Below are 16,116 nucleotides of genomic sequence, written 5' to 3'. Positions count from 1 at the left end.
TTGCTGTAATCTTCCATCTGTTCTCTATTTCCTGCAAGCAGGTTTAACTTCACTTAACACTGAAACACTTCAGTGTTTCATTGTGTAACACTTCAGTGTTTCATTGTGTATGTTTGAAATTAGTGCAACAGTAACTTGAATATTAATAGCTTATCAAATCATAAAAATATGGTAAGATTCTTCTATCTTGTGTAAAAAGAAATGTTAAAAGTTGTACAGATTAATCACACACTATTTATCCGACGAATCAATTATGTATGCTAACGGAATCAGTAATTCAGTGGACAGAAAGAAGATTGTGATTATTAGCTTGTGTATAATTTCCTACTAGTATGTAAATAACAAACCCATTTCTTTAGCTCTGTGTACTTTAGCCATAGTTGTATGAAATTGTGGATAATAATGCAAAGTATTACTGATCTATAGAAAACTTCCTTATTATCATTATTTGTCAATCATGCGTTGTCTGACGAATTTCTGTAAGAGACCAAACATTCTGCTTTTGTAAATAATACTTGTTGTAGCGATAAAAATAAAGAGAATTTTCCTACATTGATGTCTTTTTTCCCTCCCCAAAAGAGACTACTTAAGTTGAATGAATGGTCCGGAAGTTTCCATCACAATAGCTTCAAACTGAGTGCTTGACATGATGTGTAATTCACGTCTTGGGCGACTGGTGGCGCCATCGCCTCTTTGGGCCGCAGCGTCGCAGCGTCGCTACCCTCGGCCACCGAGACTCTAGTCCGAGGCACGTGTCCGAGGGGTAACACGAGAGGAAATGACGGACAGTCAGTCAAGTTAGCTACCGGCATCGATCGCTTTGGAACGTGGAGGACCTTCGAAAAGTAGAAAGTTCAGTCGTACAACCTTCGGATCGCGGCTTGGTGCCTGGGGTCGCGATGTCCCTCCACACTTCAGAGGAGAGGAAAAAAAACACGCTGAATATTCTTTTACACTGGTAAATTTCGAAAATTATCGGGTACACCGGGATGAAAGTGGTGTTTCCGATCCGGTACAATTCTCCCGGACAGTCTCTAGACAATTATGGAAGCGCCCGTTATCAACCCGAGTCCCCACGATGATCAGAGACCAACACCTTTTTCCACCACCGCCTGAAGGCCTGGATATTTAACGCCTCAGGCTATCACGCATCCGGAGCGGACTAGCATGGTTTACTTCCGGTGTAAGCCTCAGTCATTCCCCACAGGAGCGAAACACTGATCGCAGTCCCTGCCGCGTGGGGTATGTCGCGGGCCCGGGGTAACGCGGGGTAGCGCGGGGTAGCGCGGACGCTCGCTGGAGGCAGCCGAGCGACGCTTCGGGCGCCGCCGCTACGCCGCTACGCCCGCCCGCACGCCCCACCCCTTGGACGGCACCGGGGCCTACCGGGGCCCTCCCCGGTCCCCGCCACATCGCGGCGCCGCGGCCCTGCCCTGCCTCAGTTCGCCGGCTGACGGCGCAGGGGGACGACCGCTTCTGAGGGCTCACGAGCCGATAACCCAGTGCTTCTTCAGAAGACATCTCTTCCACCGGGACTCCAGCACCCGTCCAGCACCGCCCTCGCGGCCCAGGCCCAGGCCCAGGCCCAGGCCTGCTACAGGCGCCGTCCTCTGCCTCCCAGACGCTCCTGAGACGCTCCTGCCCACCAAGGAGAGCCGCCCGGCCCGCCGCACCCCTCACCGCCCCGCCCTCCGACCCGACACTGTGAGTATTTGCAACCCTCTGCCGGTTCGGCGAGCGCAGGTGCGAAGGCGGCCTTGCGGACGGCCTCGACGGCGTCCTAGACAGCGGCCTCGGCGGCAGCGCCCCAGGGACAGGGGTACTCGGCCTACGGCGGCTGCTCGGGCCTCTAATTAATTTTTCAACGATGAGATTATGGGTGTAATTTGCGAAGTGCACTCCACCCGAGAAGCAGGCCTTGCCCACAAGGAATTGCGTTTCCCGATCGCCGATTTTGCCCCGGGGATGGTTGGGAAAACGGCACTGCCAGACAACAGCTGAGGGGGCTCGGACATGTCAGCTGGAATTGGCGCATGCGCCCTGGGGGCCGGGGCCTAGGGTGGCCGTGGGGTGCGGTGGGGTGGGGCGACTGGCGCAGGCCGACCTAGGCGTCACCGGGGTGGAGTGCGGTGCGGCGGGGTGGGGCGGGGTGGGGCGGGGTGGGGCGGCCAGCTGCCGCAGTACCCTGAGGGTTCGGCCGTTCGGCCCGGCAGCAGGGCGGCAGCAGGGCGGCAGCAGGGCGGCCACCCTCGCCTTCCCCGGGGAGGTGTGCCGTGCCGCCGTCCGCTACCGGCAGGACGTTGTTAGTCCAGGGGTGTTTCCAGGAACTGTCAAACCGAGGCCGCCCCTCTCGACGAAGTTCTGAGCGAGGAATTCGGTCGGGCCCCTTCCCGGACATTGAGGCCTTTTGCTTTTTGGCAGCAGCAAGACAGCGGGTGCGGGACGCACGGCGTCGTGGTCCTTAGCGGTCCTTGGCGGTCCTTGGCGGGCCGTGGCGCCGTGGGAGATGTGGGTGCAGCCGGGTGCAGCCCCGCGAGTCCTTCCGCCTTCCGCTGCGCAAGGCCGCGGCCTCCTTGTCCGCGGCGCAGTCCCCGTGTCGTTCCCATTGGCTAAATTGAAATACGATGACCGCCAATAAGAGAGAGACAAAACACGTGCGGGGTCTACGGTTTCCAGACGCACATATCCATCCGCCTTGGACTGGGCGCGGCGCGCGGCCAGGCTTGGCGCGCGGGGCAGGCTGGGGCCCTGCTTCGCCTGCTTCGCCTGCTTCGCCTGCTTCGCCTGCTTCGCCTGCTTCGCCTGCTTCGCCATGGCCGGCCGAACCCGATCCGCTGGGCTGGCGTCGCGCCGCCGTGCGCCTTACCGTGTCGATGCAGGCCGCCCCCGCCCCGCCCCGCCCCGCCCGGACAAGATGTGCGTGCAATCAATGGATGGATATCACGAGCATACCCTCTCAGATTAGTCATCCGGCCAGCGAGAGAAATGCATCGCGGCCTTGGAGTGAACTCGACCGTCGGCCAGCAAGTGGCGCGTGGCGCGGCTGCAGCGGGCTTTATCGCTGTCTCTCTCGCACCCAAGCGGGACGCACCGCGAGTGCGAGTGAGACAGAGCGACGAAAGCGCTGTTCGGAGGCAGCCGGCTGGCGGTGCTGGCGGTGCTGGCGGTGCTGGCGTCAGTGATGGAGTGCGAGTCCCTTGCCGCACGCCGCCGAGCACGCGGTGTTAATGAGTGCATGTCCATCCTGGCGGAGCGGCCTGCCTCTGACGCCTCTCTAACTCTCCCATCAACCCGCGGACTCCAAGATGCCCAAGGAGCTCCGCAAAGCGCCGCAAGCTTATGACCTTGCAGCATGTCCTCAACCAAAAAGAAATGCTAAAAGAGGGCAGCTTTTTTTATGAAGTTTTAGAATACGGCGTTCGACGATAAGATACATTTTGAAAACTCCCGCGGAAAGGCAGGATAGCATTTTCGTATTTTTGTCTGAACGTGCCGTTAGAGTTGCTGAGCATCTCATTTTGACTTGTTCCTGGTTCTTCTTTACAGCCACACATTCTGAGGGGATTCAATAAACAGGCAGCAAGCCGGTAACGCTTGCACTTGGCCCAGTCGGGCGCACTGCGCGGCGACCCGGCCGAGGGCCCGGCCGAGGGCCCGGCCCAGCGAAGTGAAGGTGGCCGGTGGAGTCAGTATGCAAAAGGGGAGGGGCTCGGGGCATCGGCGTGCCCGGGCGTGCCCCTGTTTTCACTGTTTTCTCGCTCCAAAAGAGCCGAGCGAGACGGAGGAGAGAGATATCCGTCTAATTAGAAATGAAGGAGCAAACCGGGACTGGTTATAGAAAGGCGCCGGCCGCAAGCGCAGAGTTCCGCTTCTCAGTTTTAAAATATTGCTGACTGTCGATTTGGCGACCGACCTAGTTCCATTCGTGACGCTGTTCATGGCATGACTGTCGCTTCCAGGCTTCCTTCCGGCTCGCACTCGGCACTTGCCAAGCGCGGTACACCAGGTACACCAAAGGTACACCAGGTACACCACTGGTACACCATAGGTACACCAGGCGCGGATCCAGAGACGGTTCCAGGAGGGGGAGGGTTGTCTTGCCTACATGCAGGGGCAACGTGCGACTATTTGCCTACCTTTCAGGTGGCATGGGTGAATGAACTGCACGGATCTAAGAGTAACCTGACACTAGTGTATTTTGAGACTGTCTTAAATGTCTGTTTTCGAAACAAATTAATACGCAGATGGTCCTTCACGTAAATTTTAGATTTGTTGACTCATAATGTTACATTGTGCGAAACATGACATGAACTCCGCTCAACGCAGTTGAGATTATAAAGAGCGGAGAATATGAATGAAATTAATTTCGTGACGACCGTGGTCCTGCAGGACTTCTGACGGACCGCCTAACGCTGACGCGCGGAACGACAAAGATCATCTCAATGAGCCATTTTCAACTTTTAGAAGTTCAACAGATACGGCACATACTTATACTCAAATTAAATAATCACAGAAGAAGTGTGGGGTTGGTGGGGCGTTGTACTCGGGCCTTTCGTTGCAGAATTGCGCACACCAAGCTACCGGGTCGCCTCAAGAGAGCCATCTCGGGCAGTTTATCGGGCTTCGCTGAGTCTTCTGCTTGAACACATGTTACATGTTTCAGCATCCAGCTCGAGAGAGCGAGGCTCGGAGAGCGGCCAGCGGCCAGCCCAGGGGCATGGAGGCCCCTCCCGGGGGCTCGGCCCCCGACCCGGCGCCTGACCCGGCCCCCGCGCCGGACCCATCGCCCCCGCCCGGGGACGGACCGCCCCCCGACGACGCCGTCGTGGCCGATGACGCCCCCACCGCCGTCGAGCCGGCCGGCGACACCATCGAGGACGTGGAGGCCGTCGCCGTCCCCGCCGCTGCCGGGGGACACCCGCCGCCGTCGCCGCTGTCCGGAGGCTACCTGCTCATCATCATCGGGGAGCCCCACTCGGCGGAACACCGTGACCTCATCCTGCAGCGCGTCGCTAAAGGTGAGTGCACTCCCCCAAGGAAAGCAAAAAATCTCATTCAACGAACGTTAATGAAAGCAGATGATACTCGTTTGGTTTTCTTCTACGGGGTAGTATGGGCTCATTCCAAAGATATTATTTAAAAACTGATCCCTTTGTGCCTTGGCCTGCACCGCCGCGCCGTGTCCGTTGGATTGCGAGCACCCGGTGCCCCTGGGCTGTAGCGGGGAGGGATTGTCAATGTTGCTCGCAGGCCGTCGCGCGCGAGGGGGGTGCCATTGTCGCGAATTCCGCGCAGGCTGCGCCGCAGCCAGCCACAGACAGCCGCACCATCCCGCCCCGGCAGCCAGCCCCTATTATATTGTTAGGATATGTACTTGGTTTTTGGACTCTCGAGTAAAAGCTAGCTGACACACTGAGAAAACCTTACAAACTATTTTGGGCCTTACAAAGAAAAGCAGTTTGTATAACAAAGTATTTTGAGCATACGTAAGCTTACAAAGAAAATACTTTGTAATTTACGAACTATTTCTTCGTATAACAAAGTATTTTAGTTTGTTATACGTATGCTCAAATTCGAGGGGGTATGCGCTCTCTGAACCTGTGTACCGACTATTACGCTATTACGCTCTATTACGCCACAAATTAATCAGAATTTAGCTAAAAACGGCCTAAAACACACCAAAATTGATAAAATTTTGACAATTTCGGCTGTTACGCGACTAATACGCGACTATTACGCGTATTATTACGCGTGCTATTACAGATAGAGTGAACCGACTATTACGCGAGTGCATACCCCCTCGCTCAAATTACTTCGTAAGGTTTTAAGAGTGCACCTTTATGTATCTTGTAGTTGTAGTTTTAGGTATGTTTTTAAGTAAAGGTATCATCTGCTAAAAAGTCCGTAGTCGTTGATGGGGTGTTGAACCAGCACTTTTCTGTTGGTCGACACGTTGTTCAAACAAGCGGCCACCGCAACCATGCGGGCACTGCCAAGGCACTGCCAAGGCACTGCCTGACGCACGGCCTTGTCACTCAGATGCCAGAGCAAGCCGCGCAACCTGTGATGGCTTATGGAGTTTGGCCGTGCCGTGGCCGTGGGGTGCAGAAAGTTCGGCTGGCAGAATATTGGGGCGGGGAGGCAACGACAGGCCGGAAACGACTAAGCAACTTGGTGCGGGAAAAAAACTCTGGCGGGGTAGGAGTCGAACCCGCGAGAGTTTGCACCGCCGCCGCACCCGGTCGTTTCGTCGCGGCCAATGAACGCGAGACGTGTGAGTGTGCGTCTGTGTGTGTGCCTGTGTGTGTGCCTGTGTGTGTGCGTGCGCGAAACTTGGGTTCCCGGAGGTCCTAATTGAAACGTGTGGAACCGTCGCAGTCGCAGTCCAGTCCGCATCCAGCAGCCCGTTTCACGGCTCGTCCCCTGCACTGCTAGGCTTGCTGCTAGGCTTCTGCTAGGCTGCGACGCTGCGAGGCGAGGGGCGGAGGGGCCGACGCCGTCTGCCGGGAAAGGGCACCGGCACCGCGGGCACCCTGCCGAGTCCGTCCTGGGCTGAACGCAAAAGTGCGCAAAACGAATTGGGAGAGAGGGTGGTTTCGAACCAGCGATATTTGTGTTGAAACTCAATGCTCTAGTTGGGAGGGATAGAGGACCACCCGGCAGTTGTACCCTTGGTTCACCTTGGTGTCCATATACGTACTCGCTGAAGACTGGACGTCTGCCGTCTGCGAGGCACCCCGACCCAACCAGGCCAGCGGGGCTGGAGCCTTGGTTTGCCCCCTCTTTGCCCCCTCTTTGCCCCCGCCTCGCCCTCCCCGGCGCCGACATCGAGAGCGTGTGGAAGGGCGGAACCGCGGCGGCACGGCACGGCACGGCGCCGCCCCATTTTGCGATGCCGCCGCCGCGCTGCCGCGCTGCCGCGCTGTTCGGTGCAGCGTTATAACGTCGTCGCGCCGGAATGGATTCGGCAACGCACCACCGAATGGTGTCGCCGACATCGAGGTCGCCGTCGTCGCCGTCGTCGCCGCAGGGGTCCCGCATCTACATTTCAAACCGGATACCCAGCCCTTCTTCCTCGGCCACGGGCCGTGCACGGGCTGATTCCGGGCAGTGTTTCGTCGCTCCGTCTCTCTCGGCCCGATCCGATCGCACCCTTGGGCCGTGCCGCAGGGGTGCGGGGTAAAGAGAGAGGTCCGCAATCGCTGTGCTTCCCTTCCGCACCCGCCCCTCCGCTGGCCCCGCTTGCGCTAGCTGCGCTAGCGTGACCCCGAACCCCGCGCGCCGGCCGGCGTCCGGCTGTCCTGCCGGCGGCCCCGCCCTGGCGCCCGCCGCCCCCATTTGGTTCCAGCCGACGCCCCGCGCCGCCGTGGCCAGGCCGTGGCCCCGCTGCACGGCACCACGCCACTGCAAGGCGGCGAGGCGCCGCCCGGCCCAGCGCGCCCAGCGCGCCCCGCGCCCGGCCGGCTATCGACCGAACCGGGCCGCTGCGCAAGGCTGCGCAGGGCTGCCGCGTTGCCGGGCGACGGACGCGGGGGACGCGGCCGAGGGTGCGACGGGCAGCCGGCCGGGCCGAGGCAGGGCCGGGGCGGGGCCGCGCACCGTGACGCAACGCCAACGCGTCGCGGGGTGACGGACATGGCCACGACGACGTGAAGGGGGCGCGGACGCGGAGGTCGATGTCGCGGCCTGCGGAAACCGTCATCGTCGGCCTTGACTGTCCATTTCTGTAGGCCGATTGCGAAAGCGCGAACAGCGTCGCTCTGTCTCTCTCTGGCAGTCTGGGGGCACCCCGAGCGAGAGAGACGGACTCAGCCTGCAGCTCGTCGCGCTGTCACGGCGCCGCGTCCGGATTAGCACCGGCCGCCGATATTGCGTCCCGAGATGGACGGAACCAGGGTACAGCAGGAAGGGGTAGGGGGAGGCAATTCCGCAATTCCGTGAGCACGGCGCAGGCAACAGCCGCACCTGCAGCGGGGCGGCGACGGACAGCTAGCCGGGTGGCGGGGCTGGCGCGGTCCGGGGACAATCGGAGATGAGCAGGAAACGGGCGAGGGGAGGGGGCGAGGAGCGAAGACGGGGAAGGAAAAGAGAAAAGGAAGGGTTGAGATTGACCAGGCCGCGAAAATTACTCTCTTCTCTTCGGACTGCCAGCCGGGACGCTCCAGCCCAGCCCAGCCCTGCCCAGCCAGCGCGGGGGTGGGAATGGGAATCACCGGATGCAATCACGGGGCGCCGGGGAACTCTGCAAAAAAAGATGTTCTTTGCGATGGCGAGCCGGAGCGCCGCCGGAAATCGTCTATGAGGCAGTGTGCTGGACGAACGGCTGGAGAGGCGATTTCGCAACATATTTCATGATGCGTTCGGTTTGCGATGGCGGGGTGGGTGGGCGATGGCGGGGCGGGGCGGGCGGTGGCGGGCCTGCCCATCACTTGCAGGCGTGGGTCACGTCTGAAAGTGCGTATTTTTCCTCCGGTCCTGCAGGGCGCTGATGTTGTTTTCGGGCTGGCGCGGCCCGCACGCAGCCCCGCACGTATTTCAGACCGCATTCCGACGCCAAGGACCCGACAGGCCGGAGGCAAAAACCAGCCCTCCCTCACGCCAGCCTGCGTTGCGCGCGTTGTGGTGCAGAACTGGGTCAGTGAGCACGATTTGTGCAGATATGAGGGTTGGGCCGGTTTTGCCGCCCTTTCTGCCTCGCCGCCCCGCCGCTGGCCGTGGTGTCCACCCAGGGCACGGGCGGCCCGCCCGCCCGGCCAGCCCGCCAGCCCGCCAGCCCGCCAGCCCGCCAGCCCACCAGCCCACTACGTAGCCCACCAGCCCGCCAGCCCGCCAGCCCGGACGGCACGAGCCGCACGAGCCCAGTAAAAGCAGTGACAAGCGAAAAACAAGAGTGGCGGCAGAGGACGCTGAAAAGAAGTACACGTCGGCACCCTCGTCCTTGAGGACCAAGTTACTGCGCAGGGCAGAGTGCCGCCGCGCGCGCCGCGCCTACCGAAGGACCGGGGGCTTTGGGGGACACCGGCGCCGTTTGGGACTTGTTCTAGTGCCGGGGGCTCGACCTGCCTCGGCCTGCCCCGGCCGGGGCTCGGAGTGGGAGCACGGAGTGGGAGCACGGAGTGGGAGCACGGAGTGGGAGCACGGAGTGGGAGCACGGAGTGGGAGCACGGAGTGGGAGCACGGGCACATCCCCGCTGGACTGGCGGGCCTCACGTCCGCGTTCATGGTGAGGGCAGGTGAGGGGGAGACGGGTCGGGGACGTCGGGGACGGCCGCGGGGGCGGGGGCCCCCCGTGGGACGCGTAGGGCTTCAGGTGCCCGGCCAGAATAAGGGCGTGACCACGTTGCCGAAATCCACGAGGAACGTGTAATGGCGACTCGGCCCGGCGTCGCCGCTCTGTCTCTCTCGCGCTCATGGCACAGAACGATGACACGCTGTTCGAAATCAGGCTGCCGGCACCGCTAGCCTAATCCGGCCCTGGTCGCGCCCTTTCCCTTACAGCAGTTGGATCAATGGCAATGAGTGACACCAAGGTGAGGGGAGGCTTTGTCCCTTCACCCGTCACGCGCCCTGCCCGCCCTGCCCGCCCTGCCCGCCCTGCCCGCCCTTCCCCGCCGCGCAGCCCCTCTCAAGTCACTGGGCCTCCCTCACGAAATATCACCTCGCGTTGCTGCTGCGGCGGCGGCGCCCCGGGCCGCAAAGCGGGCAAAGCGGGCAAAGCGCGCAAAGCGACCGCACTCCGGCAGCCTCCCCGCGCAGGCCCTCTTCGTCCTCCTGGTCGGGTGACGCCGTCCGCGCGTCCTCCCTTTGGGTGCCGCAGGGCCGCAGCGAGGCCCGCAAGCGAGCAGAGCGAGCGGCAGCCACACACCAAAGAGGACACTGACAAACAATGTTGCCGGGGGGAGCGCGTAGCCGGCGCAGCCCGATACCGCACCCCCTTCCGGAGTGTGGCGAGAGCGGCGGAGCGGAGGCTTGGCAAGGCTTGGGTGGCAAGGCCGGCCGCCACGGCACACGGCAGCACTGCGGCATTGTTAAGAGTGTGGCTGCGGCGCTGCGGCGGGGGATTTCGTCTCATCCCTTTCCAAAAGGGCGGGGATCCGCGGCCTTAGCCGCCTTCGCCCTGGGCGCTGCGCCCTCCGCCCTGCCTCGGCCCTGTGCACATTGCCTTGCTCCCTCTCCGAATGCCAGGTGCAGCGCTTTCCAAAACAATGCAGGAGAGCGAGAGAGCGCGCCCGATTTAAGAGCGCGCGCCCGATTTAAGAGCGCGCGCCCGACCAGATCCAATTTGAAAGTTTGGCGCGCTCCAGCTCGGCTGCTGGTTGGCTCGCCCCGGGCTCGCCCTGCCCCGAGCCCTGCTCGGCCCGGCCTCATCATGCACACGATGGTGCCCCCGGCGCCGTGCTCGCCGTGCTCGCCGTGCTGCGGTCCAAGTTGGGCCCTCCCCTCCGTGATGGCGCGCCGAGGCTCGCCGAGGCCTCGCCCAGCCCGTGCCGGGCCCCACTGCACTTCATTGCTGTGGGCTATATTTGAGAAGCAGATTATCGGGCCGAGGTCGGGATGGCCCTGCAGGGCCTACTGCAGCGCCTCCTCGCCGCCTCGCCGCCACGCTGGCTGGACGGTTGGCCCGCCACGCTGCGATTGGCTGTTATCCTGTTATCGAGCCCAGGCTGCTGGTACAGTACTAATACGCCCCAGGCCCTCGTCCAATCAGGCACCGCCGAGTTCGGCGACGTCGCCCGACGTCGTCGTGGTGTCGAGCCGCACCACTTTATGGCTTATGTATTAGAACCCGGAGAACGGTGCGTCTTGATGAGCCTCGTCAGCGACGCCGATGGGCTGGTAATTAATGCAAGTACCTGCCGCCCCCCCGCCCCCTTTCGCTCCTCCAGCCCCAAGTCGCTGCAATTATTCGTCGCCGCTAAGTAATGGCGTGCTCTGGAGCGGCAACTCGGTGAGCGCCGCATCGATGCGGCAGAGGCTGCGCCCTCCATCCCAATGTCCAGGTCGGGTTCGAGTCCAGGTCGGGCCCGAGAAAGTTTTCCCTTTTTTCGGTTTTCGTTGGTGGCCTCCTGTTTGTCGAGCGCCGAGATGGTGGCCTTGGTGTGGTGCGGGGAGGTGGGCAGTTTGTAAGGAGGCGCGGCCGGGGTGGAGACACGGCAGCAGCAAATCAGGTGGTGGTCAAGGAGGGCAGGAAGCTGCATGGCGTCCATGAATAAATCATGCTAGGTCGGCGCTACCTCCAGGGGCTGGTGCCGAACAGCGCTTTCGTCTGACTCCCTTGCACACATGGGGCGCCCCGTCACGGCGCGAGAGAGACCGCGACTCCTCGGAGTCCGGGCGGAGTGAGCCTGCAGGCCGCTACCCGCCGCTACCTCCGTGCCGGTGCGCTCAAAGGGCAGGCGGGGCAGGCGGGGCAGGCGGACGGGCTTGCGGCTTTGTGTGCCGCCGGACAGCGCCGTGCGCCTCCCTCTAGTGCCTGCGCCTGCTGCAGCCACCGGCTCTCAGATTTATTTTTATGCTTTTTAAGCGCGGATGACAGTCACTTTTACGGCGGCGGGGCAGGCGGGGCTGAAACGAGAATCACATGGTGCGGTGCGGTGCGCGTGCTCGCGATGCAGCGCGCGTAGGGCCGTCAAAACATTCCTCTTCGGCGTGGCGCGGCGTCGCGGCGTCGCGGCGTCGCCACGGCGATGGCGGCGTCCCGGGGCGCGGCGGCGGGCGGCTCGTCCTGAGGGTCGTAACGCTCGAAATGACGCTGCAAAGGCAGACACTGAGACAGCGGCAGCGGTGCGGCAGTGCAGTCGGCAAGACGGTGGCTGCCATGCGCGGCCTTCTACCTGCTGCTGCACTGCAAGCTGACGAGTGCGCGAGGGGCAGCATCGCGTGGCCAAAGCGTTGTTCGCAGTCACCCTGCAGTTCGGCCTCCTCATTTTGGGCGGGCTGTGCCGCCGGGTGCCGTATCCGCTAATATTGGCCGTCCTGCCGTTCAATTATTCATGACTCATCGTCGACGCGCACTGCCGGGGCATGCTGCCGGGGCATGCCCAAGGCGGCCCGAGGCACGCCGCCATGCGGCCGCCATGTCGGCATGGCCGGGCCGAGGGCCGGGCTGTGCGACTGTGGCCGACGGCGCCGCCCTGGCGAGCGAAAATGCCCCGCCCCCTTCCAGGCCCCCTTCCCGGCCGGCCGGCCCTCCGCTCTTTGGCTTCCTTTCCAAACTTTTCTGGACGAGGCCGACGAAGCCCATTCACAGTACTGCCGCCGGGGAGCCTGGAGCTGGTACCACCACGGCGGCCTGGAGGGCACGGCGTTGTCGCGCTCCTCGTGGCACCCCCTGTCTCTCTCGCACTCGTGGGGCGTCCCGTGGGGGTGCGAGAGAGACAGTCCGACGGGAGGCCCCGCTCGGAATCAATCTGCTTTAGGCTGATTCCGAGCAGTGCCCCGTCGCTCTGTCTCTCTCATTCGTGGGGCGTCCCGCATCGGAGCGAGGGAGACAGAGCGACAGAAGTTCTGTTCGGAATCAGCTTGCTGCCGCCGCCCCGTCATGTGTGTGGTGCTGCCGGCTGACCTTGCCCTGCCGGCCGCCCTACACCCTTCGGGGCGGGGCGGGGCGGGGCGGGGCGGGGCGGCAGGGCAGCGAGGCGAAGGTCTCTAATTCAATCAGGTGGCCTAGCGTTTCCCTAATGCTCTAGCTGCTGCACGGGGGGACAAGGGCCAGGGCGGCCAGGGCGCACCCCCCGGGCGGGCACGGAGTCCCACCGCGTCACGCTATTGTCACGTCACTGTCACGCGGCCGCGCTGTGACGGGGACGTGACGGGGTCGTGACGAAGCCGTGACGCCCTTGTCATGTCGTGCCACCATTGTCGTCGCTGTGGCGCCTCTGCCGCTCTGCCGCTCGGCGGGTCGCGCCAGTGTGCATACAGTTGCCGCCCGCGCCTCCCGACCCAAATTAATCTCTCGCCTCTTTCCTTCTACACTTCGCCCGCTGAAAAAAAATTAACACAAACGCAATTAATCCCGGAACAGAGAAGAATGATTAATTAAAAGTAATTGACTCGCCTCTGTCTGGCTCGCGGGCTGCTGTCACTAATTCGACTGGGCCCCGACTTTGCAATGCTAAGACGAGGCGCTGCCTGGCGCTGCAGGAGGAGCCGAACTCGAGCCAGCTGCAGCAACAATACGGGCCGCGCCGGGACTAATTGAGCGCCACACTGTACGCCACGCGCTTGCCGCTTGCTCCGCTTGCTCCGCTTGCCACTGTGGACTGAGAGTCGTTCTCGTCGCTCTGTCTCTCTCGCACCTATACGGCTCGCCCCATGAGTGCGAGAGAGACAGAGCGACGAGAACGGCTCTCGGAATCAGTGTGCTGCCGGGCGGCGTCTCCTCCTCGGGCTCGGGGCCTGGGGGTCGTCGCCGTGCCTCGTCGCCGTGCTCCGTCGCCGTGCCTTGGTGCGGGTCGGCGGTATATTTTTACCCGCGAGGGAAGCGCGTACAAAAACCGTCTGAGCTTTCCTTCCCTTCCCTTTCCGGCCCCGCGGCGTGGCGGCGTGGCGCGCGGCCCCGCACGACGGCGACGTGTCTGGTGGTGGAGACGGCGCGGAGGGGCCGCCAGACCCACCGGGCGACGCCTGGAAGGCACGGCGGCCTGCAAAAATCCGTCGCTGAAAAAGGCACCGACGGGTGGATTCGAACCGCGTACTTTGACGTCGACGAACTCTGCGCAATGGGCACACTGTTTGGCTCTAAGCGAAGGGATCGAAAGGCCTAAAACTCAGAAACTGTGCTAAGATTAGAGCCGCCCTCGCCTCGCAGGCTTTATTCTGTTTCTAAACTTTCTTACGCGACATTCGCGGTCTAGCTTACGAGAGTGCGCTGTAAAGTAAGAACCAGTGTGCGTCACCGCTGCGTTTTGGACACGGCACAGCACCGCGTCCCAGCGTGGCGGGGCGTGGCGGGGCGTGGCGGGGCGAGGCGGGGCGTGGCGGGGCGAGGCGGGGTGAGGCGGGGCGAGGCGGGGCGTGGCGGGGCGAGGCGGGGCGTGGCGGGGCGAGGCGGGGTGAGGCGGGGCGTGGCGGGGCGTGGCGGGGCGTGGCGGGGCGAGGCGGGGCGTGGCGGGGCGAGGCGGGGCGAGGCGGGGCGTGGCGGGGCGAGGCGGGGCGAGGCGGGGCGAGGCGGGGCGGGGCGTGGCGTGGCGGGGTCTGGCGGGGCCGGGGCGGCTTACCTCAACGCCGGCCGGCTTGTCTGGAACCGTCTTGGCACGCGTGCGCGGCGTGCGGCCCGGCGAGGATGTGGGAGGGGAGCGCACGCGGCGCACGCACACACGCGGAACTGGGGGGGGGGGGGGGCTCGGGGACACGCGGCGTCGTTGCATCGCTGCGTCGCCGCGGAGGGTTTGGCCATATAAATAGCTGAGAAGTGGAGATGCGCCTGTTCTCGGTCTCGGGCGCGTTCGTCTGTCTCTGTTCGCGCGGACGGATGCGCGCACGGCGTCGGGCAAGGGCAAGGCCGGCTCGCCAAGTCTGTCTTGTCGCTCTGTCTCCCTCGCGCCAACACGGCACGCCCCAGGGCTGCGAGAGGGAGAGAGAGACAGGCGATGTGCGGATTCACCGCCGCGAAACGGCCTTATCGAGGCTGACAGAGGCGCTTCTCTGGATCGCGACTATTATGACGAGCTGATCCGGCGGCGGGCCGAGTCAGGCCGAGTCTGGCGGAGGTTTACCGAGGGTTACCAGGCATTAGCCCTATTAGGGCACAGAAGCCGCTCAGAGTAAAGCCCGGACAAGTTTGGCTTGTCGAGCCTGCTGCCAGCGCTGCCGGCCTGCCGGTGTGGGAGCGTTATCGGCGCTGACTAGGGCGAAGGGGAAGTACCCACGTAACAGTCATGAACGCTCAGGACAATCTCACGATCAATCATTTTGCTCCTGAACTTGCTGCGAAGCGAGTGTTGGCAATCGCATGACGCATATCCGAGGCAGGGTATCGAAGAGGAAGGTTTCGAAACTTCTCTCTCACTTACGGGGTTTCGATCGCCAACCAGCGAGGGGACGCAGCGGTCGTCCAAAGTCAGCCCAGAACACAGTTTTCAGACATTCGTCTTCATTTTCACTAAGTGGATTCAGCCTGCAGTCTGATTCCGGGAGTCACTTTCATCGCTCCGTCTCTCTCGCACTCATTGGGCGCCCCCTATAGGTGCGAGAGGGACAGAACGACGGAATCAGTGTGCTGGACGCGCGTGCCCCAGTGACCGTGCGGCGTTCCTCTGGCGGCCGGTGGACCCTGAAGGCAAGGCTCGGCAAGGCTGGAGAGGAGAGGCCTTCATGCAAGGCCGCGCCGCCGCGCCGCCGCGCACTGCGTATAGTGAGTCTAATTAGCGGAGCCTTATTCACAGGGAAAGGGTAACGATGTTCTGCGAATAGTGGCGAGCCGCTGGCGACACGGCGACACTGCGCGGCGGCCTGTGTTCCGTTCCTCCCTCCCCGCAGCCTCGCTCTCCGTGCTACCCTTGGGGCCGCTGGTTCAGAACTTCGCCTCTCTCGCACACCTGCGGCAATCCTTTGAGAGGGAGAGGGAAAGAGTGACGAGACAGCCTGGCGTCCCCGCGGTCCCCGTCGCCGACAAGCCTCGGCGACAAAGCAAGACGGAGCGCGCGGGGCGCGGCTGGGCGCCTCGCCACTACCCCGCGAGACAATGTCCCGGATTAGCGTGTCGCTTTCCTGGAGGGACTTCCCTGGCTGGACCCGCTTCACTGTGCTGCCTCAGAGAGGCGTGTGATCCTACCAATGGATTCCTCGTTCGGAGAGCAATCCATTGGTGGGGTCACACGTTCGGTTCGAGTCCCATTTAGCGACTCCGGAGCTGAAAACGCGTCTAGAGTTTTGTCCGCCTCCACCGGTCTCCTGGGTGGCGGCCGTGAGCGCTGCCGGCTGCCGGGCGGGGCCGCTCCCGCGTATGTGTCATTTGAGGTGGTATAAAGTCGGTCCCGGCGGCTGATTTCGGTACCAGCGCCGATGACGATGACACCGCGGTCTCCTGGCCCACTGTGTGCCGCCCTGGCACTGCTGCTGGCAGGTCGGCCGGCCTCGGCGCGGGCCGCGGCCACGCAAAGCGAGGCGCAAAGC

The 16,116-nt window shown here is 62.7% G+C and overlaps 1 protein-coding gene across 1 annotated transcript in view; it reads left to right on the top strand.

Moving 5' to 3' along the window:
* Positions 1–4,882: 4,882 nt before the first annotated feature.
* The window catches only part of LOC117639018 (microtubule-associated protein futsch), a gene marked incomplete at its 5' end in the record, with an annotated part of 79,027 nt that continues 67,793 nt past the window's right edge, over positions 4,883–16,116 (top strand). The window contains one exon of the mRNA XM_034374326.1: positions 4,883–5,018. Within this exon, the coding sequence (XP_034230217.1) occupies positions 4,883–5,018 (136 nt within the window). The remainder of the gene's footprint in view (positions 5,019–16,116) is intronic.

Source organism: Thrips palmi, unplaced genomic scaffold (genome assembly GCF_012932325.1).
Source record: "Thrips palmi isolate BJ-2018 unplaced genomic scaffold, TpBJ-2018v1 HiC_scaffold_10, whole genome shotgun sequence".
Classification (NCBI taxonomy): domain Eukaryota; kingdom Metazoa; phylum Arthropoda; class Insecta; order Thysanoptera; family Thripidae; genus Thrips; species Thrips palmi.
Note: the sequence above shows the minus strand (reverse complement) of the source record. Positions and strands in the feature narration are given on the sequence as shown.